Below are 16,839 nucleotides of genomic sequence, written 5' to 3' on the forward strand. Positions count from 1 at the left end.
CAAAAAGACTGTAAATATGATACTACCACCCACACAACCTAGTTTAGGTGCACAAAAATTGGTTATGTATCGTGTCAAATACTAAATCTGTTTCTACTCATCGAAGTTTTTATATCTTAGCAACTCTTCAATCTCTATTATCCGGAGGTCTATTAGGCAAGCTGCTAAGTGATATAAGATTCTATTTATTATGTGTTGTTGTTTATCAATATATGTCTGCATGAGCTAGTACCTCTTGGTTAGGCAGGGAGAAGATTTTGAGTACCTGAGATTAATGTTGAGAGGCACTGGAGTTACCACCTGATATACAAGGCCAGGTGTAAATGGTGGTGGATTTAGATAATCTGCTAATGAAATTCCAAAAAATTTACAACCAATTGCAAAATACACCTGCAGATACATAATTTGCGCAACAAAATTCCAAATTTTTACCCAGCGCAAGCTTTATTTTTCTCTACCTATAAATTTACTTTCTTTGGCAATATAAACAGATTTCTGTCTTAACAGGTTCATTGGAACCAAAAAGTTAAATGTCTAGGCTGAAATTGTATTCATCTCTTGTTCTCAAGAAGTGGCTCACCAACTTCTCCTGTTAACTTGGGTGCAAATGGATCCTCCTCTGCAGACTTCTTCACTGCCTGTGCCTGTCCTTGCTTACTTTGTCCTCCCTGAGAAATTAACAGTTTTAGTTTGTTTGAAAGAAATTAGTTACCAAGAAAAGAGAGAGAGAGAGAGAGATTTAGTCTGTACAGAAATAAGATATGGACGTAAAACCTATCAGGAAACTTTTACAGACTAATTCTTTCCTATGATATTCATTTATACTCATCTCATTGCCTTCACTACTTTGGCCATCGTGGATCTCAAATAGAGAAAAATTGAACAGGGGATGAGATTAGAGTCGTTAGACACTCAACGGCAGATTCATCTGAATCTCACACTGTTGAATAAGTTTTACTATTCATTCACTCTTTAAAGGTATAATAAACTCAAAACCATGAAACTCTCATTTATTTGTTTTATTTTTTCTTAACAAGCCCCTTTTATTTATTAATCCTTGCAATTCCACGGAATTGATTTATTGGAGCTTGGCATAATTTTGGAATTGCATTGAAGTCTCTTGGTATTTTGTCCTATGTTGCAATCTCAGGAGGAAATTAAATTGTGCTTCATCAACTTCATAGGCATTGAGTATGCTATCCAATGATCTTTTTAGAGCATTCAGGAGTGGATCAAATCATGAAACGAAGTAAAACATATGGAATTGGAGTGAAATTGAAGAATATAGAAACATTCAACTTGATACACTTCTCAGCACTTTGGCATAACTTTTAGTTGATATCTTACTGAGCTGATTCTCATCTCACTAGAAACAAGAGTATTTGAAGGGTTGCAAATCCATGTTGTTTTCCAAATTATAACATTATACAGGTAAAATTGGAAGTGCAGTCACTGTTGCTATGTCAAACTAGTTTGAAACGTCCATTTTGACAATCCATTTGAATGGAATGAAATTCAGAGAGCTAACTTTTTCATTTTCTAAGAGCATTCAAGAGGATCTAGATGAAAATTTTACCATCATATCTTCTCTCCAAATTGTTGCGACAACCTTAGATGCACAGGTATTTACCTTCTCCCCAAATTTCCAAAAAAAATTCACTAAAAGAACAGTGATTCATAATTTCACTCCTATCAGAAGCAACCAAAAAGCCAGCACCCAAGTGTGTTTCTGCAAGACACCAATTAAGCACCAACAACATATACTGCCAGAAAGATGGGACCTGTCTCAGGGAGGCACAGCCAAAAAGCTTTGGCTAAAAACAGGTATAAGTTCCTGAACTTACCCTATTTAACCACTTATGCCCCTTAATTTGAGGGGGCAATTGTGCATTGCCCCCTCAAATTCCAAGTTGGGACCTATTACACTCCCTCAAGTGTAAATTTTGAACCCATCATGCACCTTATTGTCCCGCGAGTGAGATTCACGCGTGGTTGCGGTGCATTAATGCAGCACCATCATCTTCTTTCCCCTTCATCACTTAGGGTTTCTACCTTCCCACCTTACACTGCCGCGGCCGCCGCCGCCTTCTTCTTTTTCTTCTTCTTCTTCTTCCAGATTGCTTCCTCACTGACCGCCTTCCTCCTTCCTCACCGCCGGCGACCGGGCAGAACCAACAGCACCCATCTTCTTCTCCTTCCTCATTCCCAGCGTGGGCGACCTCTCGCCTTCCTTCTTCCTCGCCGCCGACGACCGCTCACCTTCCTCGCGGCCGCCGATTGACGGGTCTCGCCTTGGCCAACGAAACCCAATTTCATCAGTCGGGTTTAACCCCTATCTAAAACCCGATCCTCTTCTTCGCCGCCTCCTCCATCGTCAGTATCGGCCCCCATCACTGTGCACTATATATATATATTTATTCTGCATAGAAACAACTCATAGCATCCTTTCCCGTTTCTAAAATATTTTTTATTCTCATTTTAGATTTTATTTATTTTATATCTTTTTTTTTTTTAGAATAATGTCCGCTTCTATATTTCCGTCCAACATAGATATATAGTATGTGTATGTATTAATATAAAATTTTGATAAATAATTATATATAATTAATTAATATTTAATAATAAAATAATTATATATAATTTATTAATATATATTATATTAATATAAAATTTTATCCAAATATATCTACGTCACACGTAAAATTTTGCGATTTAAAAGATGTAATAAGTCTTTTTTTTATAACTTGAGGCACAATAAATTCTCCTCAACTTAAGGGGCATAAGTTACTGAACGGAGAGAGTTAAAGGACAAAAAGATATTTTTAACCAAAAACTTTTGAAGTTCTATGTTGAGCTGAAAAGACAATATAATATTCATCCTAACATTTCTTAGTATTATGTGAACAATGGGTCTTGAATTCCAAATATCATACCCCTCATCGGTTTCCTTCTTGTGATCAAAATTTAACAAAAATACAGCTCAATGAAAATGAATGCAATTTTTTTAATAAATTATATCTGTAGGTTTTGTCAAAAATGGAATTTGCCGACACTACGAACATAATGTGGTTGATTTATTACATGTGATTGATTGTGGATATAAACCGAACAAACCCAATTTCCATGTTCTTGTCAATAAGCAAGTGATTTTAAACAATTTAAATTAGTAGCAAAGCATATCAGAATTTTCAGAATTACTTCATACTCTTTTTTTTACGCTTATATATTTAATCAAACATTTTACTTCCAAGCATCTTATAATGACACAGGAATGATAATGTTTTCCTAGAATTTAATTCATTTATCATCATTTATGCCCCCGGTATTGCCCACATAGCTATAACATCTCTCTTTTTTACCCACAGAGCATATGAGCAAACTTGTCTTAATGTACTCAACAGAGAGGTATTTATGCTTGTACAGTTTGTACTTCTACATACATATATGTCCGTGCTAACTAAAGACAAAAAACTTTAAGATATTCATGATTATAACTTGTATTGGAGATAGAATCTGTAAAATGGGCAAGGTTAAAGGCATTAAACACTTCCATCCAACATTTGATGGACATATCTGAGTTCCGCTTCCCCTCCAAACAAAACTATTTCATGCCTTAATTGAATTCCAAATACAAAACTATTCCATGAAGCACACAGTGAAACTGGAATTGAAGATTCAAATGTCAATGAGGAATGCTTCCACAGAGCTAAATGCACCCGAATTAAATGCCAGACCTTTTCAATGATAAAAGCCCATGAGGTGACTACGGCAACTAAATAATGTAGGCATCTCTGTAATAGTGTTATACATAATTGCTGCGCATGAAAGCTGTGAATAGATTTTTCACAGTTTTATGTGTCTGCAAACAGGGAAAATGTTCTCATGGTCCTATTTACTGTTTGTACCAAATGGTGCCACAGTCTCATTCCATTACATCAGTATTGGAGATTTTGATATACATAATTGATCCTTTCCAAACAGCTTAAGCTTTTGGACTAGTGGGGATTTATGATATCAGAACTTTGACTCAAAGAGGAGTTGGGTTCAAGTCTCATTATATATGTTTATTTCCCTAATTCATGCATGTTGTGCCCTCTTTTTTTTGTCTTAGTGCATATTATTTCGATTTGATTATTATCCAGTCCACGTGCAAAAGAATTGGGTTGCAGTGAGCTGGAGTGTTGTAAAACTTGATATAAAGGGAGAAGCCCCTTTTTCTATAGTCTAAATTTTGGAGCTAGTAGTAACCTAACACGATAAAAATTCTGAAAATCCAGGTATATACTATAATATGAAGAAAAAATTTACTTGTTCTAATTTTCAATGCTCAAAATGTTTCATAACTATTCTTATGACAAAGAAGAAGTGCTCAGGGGGAGACTAAACAAAAGAATCCATAACAAAATCCACTTACCGTGCCCTTATAGCAACTTAGCCGCCGGACTGGTGGGCTGCGTCCCACTGCTAAAGAAGCAGCTGCAGCTGCAGCCACACTTATCCTGCAAAATTAAAGAACATAACTGGATATCTGTACTTTCATTTTTAACAACTGTCTAGATTCTCATCAAGTTTTCAAGGGTTCAAGTACCTTTTATGTACATCAACAAATTCATCTGTCTCATCTAGAATCTCCTCCTGTCAGTGAGAAAACCAACGCCATACATTTACTTACTCAAGAAGCTATACATGAGAGTAAGTGAATTATCAATTGACAGTGATGATCACCTGGAGAAGTTCTTCAAATACATCTTCCAAGGTGATGATTCCAATTATTTCACTGTCTTCAATATCCTCTGACATATGAAGCAAGCCATTCCTTGCAGCATCATTATATTGAGACAAGGTTTTCTTACTAATGGTGGATGCCTTAGAAGCTTTATCAATGTCAACAACAAAGCGTTCTGATTTCTCATCTCTCTCTGATAGCAAAGGAATATTAACCTCCGTGTCCGCACTGTAAATTCTCACCTCTTCAGTATATCCTTCAGTAAGTGATAGGGGATTTTTCTTTCTCCTTTTAGCCTTCGCTACAGCTGCCATATGACTGCTACCCTTTTGAAACTCATTCAATATGTCATATAGAGGCATATCAGCAGGAACTCTGAGGAAAGTGTTCCACATATGAACACATCAGTTTCATTGTTTTCAGGAAAAGCTTATATAAGCACATGTAAGGATGAATAAGCACACCGCGGAATTCTTCGAATGGAAACAGCACTCACAGGGGTCTCTTTTTCTGGTAGGACCGTGAGAAGACTTTTTACCTAATGTCAACCAAGGCATAACAATTAGAGAAAAGTATTTAAAAGAATGCATGACATCCAAAGCTTATGATCGTTTCAGCTTATAACCCCACCAGCAAAAGTCCAATGATATTTTTTGGGTTGCCAGAATAAACAGGAACTCGACTATGACCTCGAGCAAGAATATTTTCCATAACTTCCCTGATAAAAGAAAAATTAAAAATCAAATATGCATCTGCTACTGGATTTACTTCCACTAATAACTTAGGAACTTGTTAAAAATGAAGACATGCATACAGACAAGTCAGAGTAACAAAATGAATACAAATATGAAGGAGCAATACTAACCAGTCCAATTTTGAGTTCACATCTAAAGAAAATGTTGACTCAATAGGTGTCATAGCTGCCTCAGCAGTCTGTTCAAAAAGAAAAGGTAGAATTTGAGGTTAATAACAGTTCAATAATTTCTTGCATTTTAAGATCTGGGACTGCAAATTTTTCAGAGCCAAAATTATGGAAATTTGGCTTTTGATGTGCTCCATAATCAACTCAGAGTCATTAAAGAAATTTGAAAATCATCAGTTCTTAAATTTTACAATAATACAAGGTCAGTTGATGCAATTACAAATGAAGAGCAAAGGTTGACTTGAGAACTTTCTGAATGCATTGCTTGAAAAAAAAAAAAAAAAAGCAAATAAAGGGGCAAGTGGTGAAACATGTAGCAATGTAAAGCTTTGAGAATCTAGCTACAGACTCAGTTCAGAAAGCACCAAGGACAGGCAAGAAGAATTATTCAGAAGGCACAAAAGTTTTCAACTTTACATTTGACAGAAAATGAACCAAGATGAAGTCGGGATCAAATGCTTTATAGAAAAAACTCTCTTATTTTCATTCTTTTCTAGTTGCAAAATACAGCAGCATAAGACATAAAAACAAGAATACAACTTATTTGTCATAGTTTCAACTCTGCAATCTCTAGTTCCTATTGCAAGAAGAAAAATAGATAGCCAATTGATTGATAAACTTCATAAATCATAATGAAAGTTCCACAGTCCTTCATACCTTTTCAGTTAAGTCTAGTGCACCACTAATGATAGTTGTCTCATCATGCGTGAGTTCACCACCTTTACCAGCCTAGAAATGACAACAGGATGATATTCAGCTAGAAGAGAAAGGAAGGCGATTAAATAAACAAAAGCAAGGATAAATTGTGGCATTATTTGACAGGTTTAGTATTTTTTTTTTTTTTTTTCTGCTTTGCATAGTAGTGACCATGTTAAAATTGAAGCATTTAAGTATAAAATTTATATGCATAGTTGCATACAGTTTACCTCCTGGCCGTGGATGGAGACAAGAGCTTTCAACTGAGCCCGTCTAAATAATGCCTCATCATGACCCAACACACAATCTAGAATCTGGAATGACGTAAAGAGCTCAGATATGCCAGAGAATATCACTAAATAGTTTAAAAGGAGAAGATCAAGTCATGTGATTTATCACAGTAAGAAACTAAGATAAAGAGACCCCCGTGAGAAGTGAAAACTACACATACAGATGAGGAAGTCAAAACTATGTAAAATAAAGGTTTAGACAATCAAACAATGACTAAAAAAAGCAGACAAGGAGAAAAATTTGGGTTTTAGGACCAAAAGATATCATTAAAAAAAGGCATAAAATCACCAATCAAACTGTGGTTCCCATTTTCAATCAATCAAATCTCCAACTACCATTTGCCTTGCCACTGATGTTGGTATATGTGGTTCCCCATACATTCTTATGTAAAGCCCACGTGCCATCACTTGATTAAGGGACTGTCAAGATCCTCATGTGGCACCTACATACCACCAGTTCACCAATGCCATTAAAATCCAATGAAATGGAAAATTCAAGATGAATTTAACCAATGCTCACTGGTAGTCGGAGGGGAATACTGAAAATGTGGGCAGGACCTTACAGTTCCCTGTGAACTTGTCACGTGCATTCCCTTAAAATTGTTTGAGCACTTTGTGCCATGTGGAGCCAGGTAAACAGGTCTTCTTAATTATGGCAATCTTTACTTCTACAAAATGTATTACTAGAGTACTTGGTCGCTTCTAGAGGACACAACTTCACTTAAGATAGTCATATACACATGTGAAGATGTAGTTAGGCTGTGAAAGCAGGTGGTAAAACCATTGGTTCTTCTGCTTCCATTTTATTCCTTCTTTATTTCATTTTACTTGTGTCTAACAGAAATGTACTATGAAGAGAAAAATCTAGAATTATTTTCTCTATAATCATTGGGGACTCAGCCATAGGATGTACTATTTAATTAATTTCTCAAATTCCTATCATTTCAAACCCATAAAATGAATTACAATTAAGAAGTGCAAGTGTGAAAAAATCATATACAGCTAAAAAGAGTAAAACTTATTGACGAGGCAAATTATGAATAAGTTCATCAATAGGTTTGTCACTTTTTTCTTGTCAATAATTTCTGGAAAATCTCATTTACATGCAAATATAGACTTACAGATCAGTAGTCTATAGATCGTAGAAAATACCTTTCCAATAGGATATGCAATTGGATAGCAAATTGTCATCAAAATTTTCACAAGCCAAACAAAATTTGCACCTACAGCAAGTCCATGTCTTGTGCATATTGCTTGTGGAATAACCTGACAACAGAAGGGTAACTGGGCAATTGAAATCTCTCCACTATTTCAGTTCACATTTATGACTCTTAATAATCTTAATAATCTTTTTAAAGTTCAATGTACCTCATATCTGAAAGGGGGAAAAAAAACAAGCACACAAAAGCTGTGATGTGTACCTCTCCAAAAGCTAAAACAAACGTCACAGACAACAGAATAGCAACATACTGATTGCAAAGCTTATCCAGATATATAGGAAGTGCCTGCAAATTGCAAGGGGAAAGGAAAATAAGGAAATTAATATTCTTCCAAATGTAGGATTAGAAATATAAAGAACAGTGAAGTTGGTATCAACTGAAATTTCAGTAGAAACAAACTGGATAATGTTATCGAGGTTAATTCATTCAGAAACCCTAAGAGGCATAACACATTATCATTTAGTTGCAGACTATTGAGTGCTCCTATCACACTAGAAACATATCTATTCACTTACCTCCATGGAACCTGCATTACAGAGGAGCAAGGTCACTAGAAGCTGGTGTTGCTTCTGAACCACAGGCAGGATAGCAGCTGCATACAGAAAGATTGTATAAAAACATCAGGCTTAAATATTCCTGAAGAAATATTCTAATAGTGATAGCCCTCACAATACCTCAAGTGACATCACACCCTGATGCTACAGAACATTCTGGTAATCTCCTTTTTAACCTTCCTCACACTATAACTTCTTACCACGCAAAATTGCACCTCATGTGTCTAACTAGTCTTTTTTAATATATGTACAAATCTAATACTTGACTATGAACATTGCCACATAGTTTGAGAATTTGTGCTCCACGATGTCACACTGAAATTTGAGTGGTTGTTTTAGAAAAGATTGAGCATTATTACAAAATAAGCATATTGTTATCCTAGTTAAACAGCATTAAAGAAAACAATTTAAGTATGGAAGTTTCCATATTTATTCAAGCACTCCACTGACACTTTAAAATGAGAACCATTGCACAGGACATCATGGACCATTTCACACACCTCCGCACTGCCTATTTTTATTCAGATAAGCACAAACCTCCTTCACACTGCCTCTTTTCTGTATAAGCACAGGAACTCCCTCACCCTACCGTTGTATCAGCCCCATACTCAAACAAAATTACACTTCAATTGTCTGATTGATCCGTTACAATAGATGTAAAACATAAAAACATGCTTTCTTGTACTGTAAGCTGCCTCGGATCATTGAAGTTTCCTCAGATTGGACTACATTACCAAAGGATTGAAAATCATAGCACCATATTGACACTGTTTATTGTCAAAATTACTGTTTATTTAAGTATCCAATGAAGAATTTAAGTTCTAGCACTCTTTCACACCCCCACCCCCCTCCCCCGCCCCAAAAAAAAGAAAGAAAAATGATGAACTCTGCAGTTAATGAACAAGCGTTTAACACTTTGCAGAAATTCAAAGAAGATTATCAACCATTCCGCAAACCGTAATGTTGTTCTGTTAGGAAATATATCACTCCAACAACGTAGCCTAACCTAACAATGTTAACCGCAAGCCAAGCAATTCTGTTCCAAAAATCGGCTCATACTTCATAGTTACTACATTCCAATTAGTTAAGCCACAACATGGTTCAATCATCATTTTCATTTTCCCTGCTTTCATTTATACCTAATGACGTATCCACATGCAACTTAATTAGCCAAAAATCAAAAATCGTTTGCCGTTGCGCAAATCATTCCTCGTGATAATATGTATCACCTGCTTGGCGCATTTCGGCGGAGGTGCCGCTGCGCTGGAGGATCTCGAGCTCGACGCGGCCGAGGGACATGAGACCGAGGGTAAGGCCGGACATGACTCCGGCGAAGACGATCAGGAAGCAGGAGATCCCTGCGTACATAAACCACCAGGCCGTTCCGAACTCGATCTCTTCCCCAGCCGACGCCTCCATCGCCATCATTCGCACCACCGCCACCGCATGCATCCCCGCCATGAATCTCTCACTCCGACAATTTCGTTTTGCTATTCCCAGACACGCATTTTCCCGGAATCAGGCGGCTACGGCGGATTTGCTTTGGAACGCATGCGCATAACAACGTAGAGCGCACACGTGATTGTGAACGACTTTCGGGTAGCCTTGCTTTTATAATATAATTTTGGGAGATTTGTCTCGCAATAAAGATTTGTTTTTCAGCGTATGGACAAAATTAAAATAATTTTTTTTATCTTTAGAGAATGTCTTGATATAAACTACAATGAGAAATGTCACTTTAAATATTTTAGTGCAAAATGTCTAATATGCTTTTACATTTATAGTTTTAATTGGTAGTATTATTAAAATCAAGGGTAAATTATAAAAATTATCCTTAATATTTAAAAAAGTAACAATAACCAATATTGTTGTTAAATTATTGTTAGTTAAAATATAATAATTAAAATTTATAAAGTGAGAAATCCAAACTAAGGTAGAGTTAGAGAAGGAACTTGGTTTGGAAGTTTGGAGAAAGTAGCAACAAGGTTGCTGCTTGGGGAGAGTTCGGCCACTATTCGAGAGGATTTGTGCCTCTATTTAAGAGAAGAGATCAGTTGTTGAATTTGAATAAATAGCATAAGATTGAAGCGGGATAATGATGGTGACTGTCTGGAAAAGTGGTTTCATTATCTAAGAAAGTGATGTTGCAAGTAGTACACAATCAGAAGGCAAGCAAAGATTCCTCCCACACAATACATTTGAGCTTAAGTAAAAAAAAATCATAGGAATGCTATAAACAAGCATGCCAAGTTGTTCAGAATGAGTATAAGTTATTCCTTTTGATGAACAAGTAGGTGTAGGGTAATTATGTGCGATAAGTTGAAAGGTTGTAAAAAATATCTATAAAATGATCAGTTGAGGGTATCTATACTCCTCTAAATATCGATCAATGGGACACGTGGTATGCATGCTTGAGGGGGTGCAAAGTGTTAACTTAGGTTAAGCACGAATTACACTTGGTGAAAAATCCCTCATAGGAGTAGTCTTATAAGAGAATGAGCACTTTGTGAAGCGAGCTATCATTGTACGAGGAAATGACATGGTATGACTTGTCCAGAAAAGAGTCTCATTTGTTATTTTCCTAGGAAAATTACTCAACAAATGAATTATTGTGTGATGTTTATTCTGTGAAGAATAATTGTGCAAGAGAACTTATTTCCTTTAGAATAACATTATTCTCCTGAACTTCATCTTTTGTCAAAAATGACTACTTTCTCCCAAAGAACTTTCTTTGTTTGGGAGAAAGAGCATTATTTTTATCCGAGATGAATAAGTAGTATTTTTTTGAAAGAATTTCTTTCACCACCAAAGGTTAAGCTACAACATAAATAAAAGAATTAAATAACCATTTTACCATTCAATCTCTCTCATATTTCTTTTCTTTCTCACTCATCTCCTATCTAATTTAAAAAATACAATTAAAGAAAACAATTATTAGTATGATTTGGGTTCATCTGCAATAAACTCATACTTTTGAATATTGTAGAGAATAAAAAGATAACACCATCGTTGTCAACTAAAAGAAAAAGGAAACAAACGAGAAACTCAAAGATGAGAGGAAGAAAAGAATATAATAATGAGGATAAAATATTTAAATATAAGGTTAGTTTGGTCATTTATAAATATTTAACTGAGGATTAATTAATGACAAAAATTATAACATAATATTAAAATTTAAGAATACTCACTATATTTTTTTAAACATAAAAAATAATTATTATAATTATAATAAATCTCATGAATAACATGTCCTAAAATCAACGCAATAACATATTAAACATTTTCTTGTACGACTACCAATTTAGACAGGCCAGCTCAAGGGGTTCAGGGCCCGAGCCATTACTAATTTAGGGTCATTTAAAAAATAATAAAAAAAAAATTTCTTACTTTTTGATATATAAAATCATTAATTAAAATTTTGTAATATAATTTAAAAAGTAAATATTTTTCAATTGATAATATAACAAAATTACTTAATTTTTCTAATGATATAGTTGAACTTAAATAAGATTTGATTAATTTTAATTTTGAAAAACTTTTTTTTGCTAAATCTATAGTAACATGAATAGTTAATAATATTCTATAAGTTATACATATATTTAAAAAATAATAAAATTTAATATCGCAAGTGGTGATTTTATTTCTATGGTTATAATTTTTTTTAAAACTTTTAATTCTAAAAATAAATCTAAACTATCCATATATGAGAGTATACCATGTTTAAGAAAAATTTCAAGATTTAAACATTTTTTCTTCAAATTATCATTATCAAGTAATTCTAATATTGAGATCAAAATAACAGAAAGATAAATATAAAAAAAAATTGATTATAGCATCACTAATATTTCGTAAAAAAATATAATTTGTAAAGAAAAATCATAAAAAGAGAGAAGTGGACAAAGGGTTAAAACTCAAACTGCTAAAAACTTTTTATACTCGCAATTTCACTCCAACGGTCACTAATTTTTTCCATTACTCGAGAATTTTGAAAACTATAATAAGTTTAGCTTTTAGCACTCAACGGCCTTCGTCATCTTCACTTTTTTATTTTATTTTTTATTTTTTATAATTATTTCTCTCCCTCTCTCTTTTCAATTGTCACTTAAAAATAAAAATTGGGACAACAGGCCTCCTTTTTGAGCGGACTTGCTTTTGAAATTTTTTTTAGGCCTCCTTCTTGGGGGCCTAGGCATAGATCATGGCTTATGCCTTAAAGTTGGCCTCAATTTAAGTTCCAAAGTATAATTAAATATCATTGCCCTTTGTCCCAAGAACAAGAATCTTTTAATCAAGAGTGGACAAATTCAATTGGACCAGTGTGTATTTTCATGACAATTAGGGTGAAACAATCAACAAATTGAATTGGCCCATCATATCCCAATTAACAGGTAGGTGTCATTCTATTACTAATGATGATTTGTGACAATCATTCTATTACTAATGATGATATTGCAAATGATGATTTGTGACAATGTCTTAAAAAGGGATTAAGATATACTAAAAAATAATACTGGTTGAAAAATGTATAAAACTCAATTTAGCAATGATAGTTTGGTAATAGATGTTCAAACAAAAATTATATAATCCAACAATTAATAAAATGTCACATGCTTAAGAGTTAGGTATATGAATAGCATTGAAAAAAATAAAAAATCAAACTAGCTAATATTTTAGTCAATTGCTATCCGATTTGTGTTACAGTTATATTCTCTTTAAATTCTTCTTAATTTTAAGGTAAGCTTAATAATTCTTGAGTCAAAATTTATCTAAATTGATTTTTCATGTAAAATAAGGACGTGATATAATTCTCGGTTAATTATTTAATACTCAAATTAGTCACCATGCCTAGAAACTATACAATAAATGAGCCAACTATGGGTGTGTGCGTAGGCTAGGTTAGGGCCGGCTTTGGTATTCATTGTTTAGATAACATCGGGTTGGGTTTTTGGATAAATTTAACCCTTCAAACCTCATTTTGTTCGTCTTGGATTGAATCTAGATTGCCTTGGATTCAAGATTCAATCATCGGTTCATATAAAAATTTATATATAAACTAATATTCAAAAAATTTAGCTACACAAAAATTAATTTGTATAATTTTGTTTTGTAAAAACATTTCTATACTGTGCATAATAACAAAACTTGTTTGTAAAAAATTTAGTCATTTCAAAATAAAAGAGAAATGAAGGTTTCGTTTGTTTTGGTATTAAATATTTTTTAATAAAATATATTTTTTTATTTTGTTGACAAAAATATATTTTATGTTAAATAATATAAAATAATTTATCAATTCAAAATTCAAAAATCATTTTCCTATATATACCAAAATAACTAAATTATTTTTTCTTTCATCAAAATATCTATATATATAAATAAATGACTTAATAGATACGACCGCCTTTCAATTATTAAAAAATATGACATTTGATCCCTAAAATATAAAATATCAATATTTGATATTTTAACTATTAAAAATTATTACCTTACCATGATTGAGAATAAACATAACGGCTATCTACGTCATGTATGATGCCATGTCATAATAAAAAAAGTCATATTGGCTAGACATATTAAATTAGGCTTAATACATAAACATGACATTTGATTCTCTAACAATTAAAAATTTGACATTTAGTCTTTGAAATGAAAAAAAAAAAATTGATAAAAATATCTAAATTTTATTTAAAAAATTAAAAATATTAAAAAAGATCTAAATTTCATAAAAGAGACATACAAATAATAAAAAAGACCAAAAGTTCATAAAAGACCTACAAATTTTACAAAAAATATGTAAAAATATTTAAAAAAATCTAAATTTCATAAAAAATACATAAAAATATTCAAAAAAAGACCTAATTTTTTTATAAAAATGTATTTTTTTGAATATTTTAAGGTTTTTTATAAGATTTTTATTTGTGAAATTTAGGTTTTTTTTTAAAAAAAATATTTGTAGGCCTTTTATGAATTTTTTAGATCTTTTTATGAAATTTATGCTTTTTTAATATCTTTAGGTTTTTTATGAAATTTAGATTTTTTTAGGTTTTTTTATTATGTCTTTTTTATGAAATTTGTAGGTATTTATTAAATCAAATTTAGTCTTTTTTTTTCATATTAGGGATGAAATATCAAAATTTTTAATTATTAAGAAATCAAATATTATATTTATGTATTAAGTTTACTCTAATGTGTTTTGCTGTCATGATTTTTTTTTTTATGTGACGCATCATATGTAATGTAAATAACAGTTTTATTTACTTTCGATTACGTTAAGAAGTTAAAACAACAATTTTTAATAATTGAGATATCAAATTTTAATATTTTACACTTAAAGAATCGAATATTATATTTTTTAATTATTAAGAGATCATCATATATATTAAGTTATTCATAAATATATACATATACATATATACAGTCACATGCACACACATATACATACACTTTTGTATACACACTTATATATGTACACACAGAGGGAGATATAAAATATTTTATACCTAGACAAAGGAAGCTTAAATAAATGTGTACATAAAAACCCGTAAATGTATTATATAAAGTATAAACTACATATTTTAGATAAAAAAATATTTTTTAAATTTAATATTATCATGTCACTTTATATGGAGCAAAAAAATTAAAATATGAAAAGCATTCCATACTTTTGTCATTTCTAATATATTTGTTAAATTTATCTTGCGTTTTAAAAAAAAAATCACATAATTTTTTATTTAATATTTTTCAGATATGCTTATCTCTTACTTTTTCAAGATAAGTATATTTTGAACCTTACACATAAGAAAAAATAACACATATGTCATCTAATGCATTTCAAAAAATTTAACAAATAATTTGATAAAAATCTTAAAATATTTTGTAATCTTATCTTTATAATTCTGAATCTTAGTTTAGAAAGCATTTCAATATTATTTTGATACAATCATTTATTACTATTTTATCAAAAAATGCATGTTTCTAAAAGGGATTAATGCATTCTACATCTGAAATAGTTAACAAGACAGATTGATAGCCAAAACATATTTTATGAGCCTTAATATTTGTGTTTTTTTTTTTTTTGTGAAATTTTAAATTTGTCATGATTCTAAATATGTTTCTGAACTCAGATTAAAAGCATATTTATTACATTGAACTTTTATCTTTTATTTTTTTTATGGAACTCTGGAACTTTTTTTGGTTCTAAATATACTAGTGAACTTTACAAAATCACTTATTTAAACATCTAATTAGCAAGTGATATATAAACGCACTAACGTGGTAATTTGCTAGCATATCCTTAGCTTTATCTCTCTTTTCGACAGCACCTCATCAACTATATCTATTTATCTGGCATCTGTAATACTCAAGAATTTCTAAATGATTCAAGAGTAAATTATCTTGGGGCAAAAATAAAATTTATAGATAAATTGAGATTAAAGGGTAATTTCTTACCATTATGAATGACCGAAACGACTACAGGGAATGCTCTGGAGCCGTGATGTCCAAGGAAAATGAGATGGTGTTAACGAGCATTTCGAGGTATAATTTATGGCATTGAAAAAAATTGGATCAGAAACGATTTTTGGTATAGCTAAAATACAGTTATGATTTAAGCTGAAAAAACCAAATTGTTGTAAGAGACTTTTGAAAAGTCAACGAAACCCTTAAAAGAGTCAAATTGGGCCTGATAAACAACCATTAAGTAGTTTCGGGGTGAAACAAGAGGGTTTTTGCAAGCAAAGTATTGATAGAACATGTAGGTTCTATGGCACCCACCAAGAGGGGGGGTGAATTGGTTATTTTAAAAACTTAAATGATAGAACTTAAAATAAAAAATTTTTTTTGATACAGATTAAGGTTTTAGAGTTTTAAAGCGTAAACCATAAAAATGACAAGTGAACAAAGATAAATATGAGAACCGATGAGGAATAATGGAATGCTTGGAAAGATAAATATATCAAAGAACACAAGTATAAGAAAACACAAGGATTTATAGTGGTTCGGCTTAACCAAGCCTAATTCACTACCTTAGCTCCTCACTAAGGATTTTTCAAACCATCCACTAAAATCCCCTACTTAAACCAAGTAGGTCCTCTAGTCCAAGACTAGGAAATACAACCTCTTGCTCATACAAGCAAGGCCTCTAGCACCTAGCTAGGAAAAACAGCCACTTGCTTCAACGAGCAAGTCTTCTAGCACAAAGTTAGGAAAAATTTAGAAATATAGAATATGAGAGAATCTAAGAGATGAATCTCTCAGTTACAATGTCTCTCAAGATTAAACAAGGCTTAAATGAATGTATTAACAATAATAGAACGAAGCCTTGGAGAGAAAAGTATAACAATGAAAGTACAGAACACTGTAAATACAAATGAATATAAAATGTAAGCTCAATTCAATTCGTTCTCATCCATTAGCCTTCTCTTGATCATCCATG

The 16,839-nt window shown here is 32.2% G+C and overlaps 1 protein-coding gene across 2 annotated transcripts; it reads right to left on the reverse strand.

The window, feature by feature from the left end:
* Positions 1-196: 196 nt before the first annotated feature.
* Positions 197-9,955, reverse strand: LOC127810858 (DUF21 domain-containing protein At4g14240-like). Of its 2 annotated transcripts, XM_052350430.1 has the most exons (13): positions 9,638-9,955; positions 8,370-8,446; positions 8,056-8,139; positions 7,787-7,900; positions 6,575-6,658; positions 6,306-6,377; positions 5,592-5,659; positions 5,357-5,444; positions 5,191-5,264; positions 4,726-5,101; positions 4,589-4,635; positions 4,415-4,499; positions 202-668 (listed from the first exon to the last, which is right to left on the reverse strand). In XM_052350430.1, the coding sequence occupies exons 1-13, from the start codon at positions 9,867-9,869 to the stop codon at positions 552-554; spliced, it is 1,518 nt and encodes a 505-aa protein (XP_052206390.1). In that variant the 5' UTR covers positions 9,870-9,955; the 3' UTR covers positions 202-551. The 2 variants fall into 2 exon arrangements, 1 of the variants encoding a protein (XP_052206390.1); XR_008025599.1 differs by lacking the exons at positions 4,415-4,499; positions 4,589-4,635; positions 4,726-5,101; ... (7 more) ...; positions 8,370-8,446; positions 9,638-9,955 and adding an exon at positions 1,577-2,405 and having other exon boundaries at positions 197-668.
* Positions 9,956-16,839: the final 6,884 nt, after the last annotated feature.

The sequence above is a fragment of the Diospyros lotus genome, chromosome 10, assembly GCF_014633365.1.
Source record: "Diospyros lotus cultivar Yz01 chromosome 10, ASM1463336v1, whole genome shotgun sequence".
Lineage (NCBI taxonomy): Eukaryota > Viridiplantae > Streptophyta > Magnoliopsida > Ericales > Ebenaceae > Diospyros > Diospyros lotus.

Coding starts and splice junctions, on each gene's coding strand:
- LOC127810858 (XM_052350430.1), bottom strand. CDS start 9,869: ATGGCGGGGATGCATGCGGTGGCGGTGGTGCGAATGATGGCGATGGAG. Junction 6,378..6,574: donor TCTCCATCCACGGCCAGGAG/GTAAACTGTATG, acceptor TGTCATTTCTAG/GCTGGTAAAGGTGGTGAACT. Junction 5,102..5,190: donor TCCATTCGAAGAATTCCGCG/GTGTGCTTATTC, acceptor CACTTTCCTCAG/AGTTCCTGCTGATATGCCTC.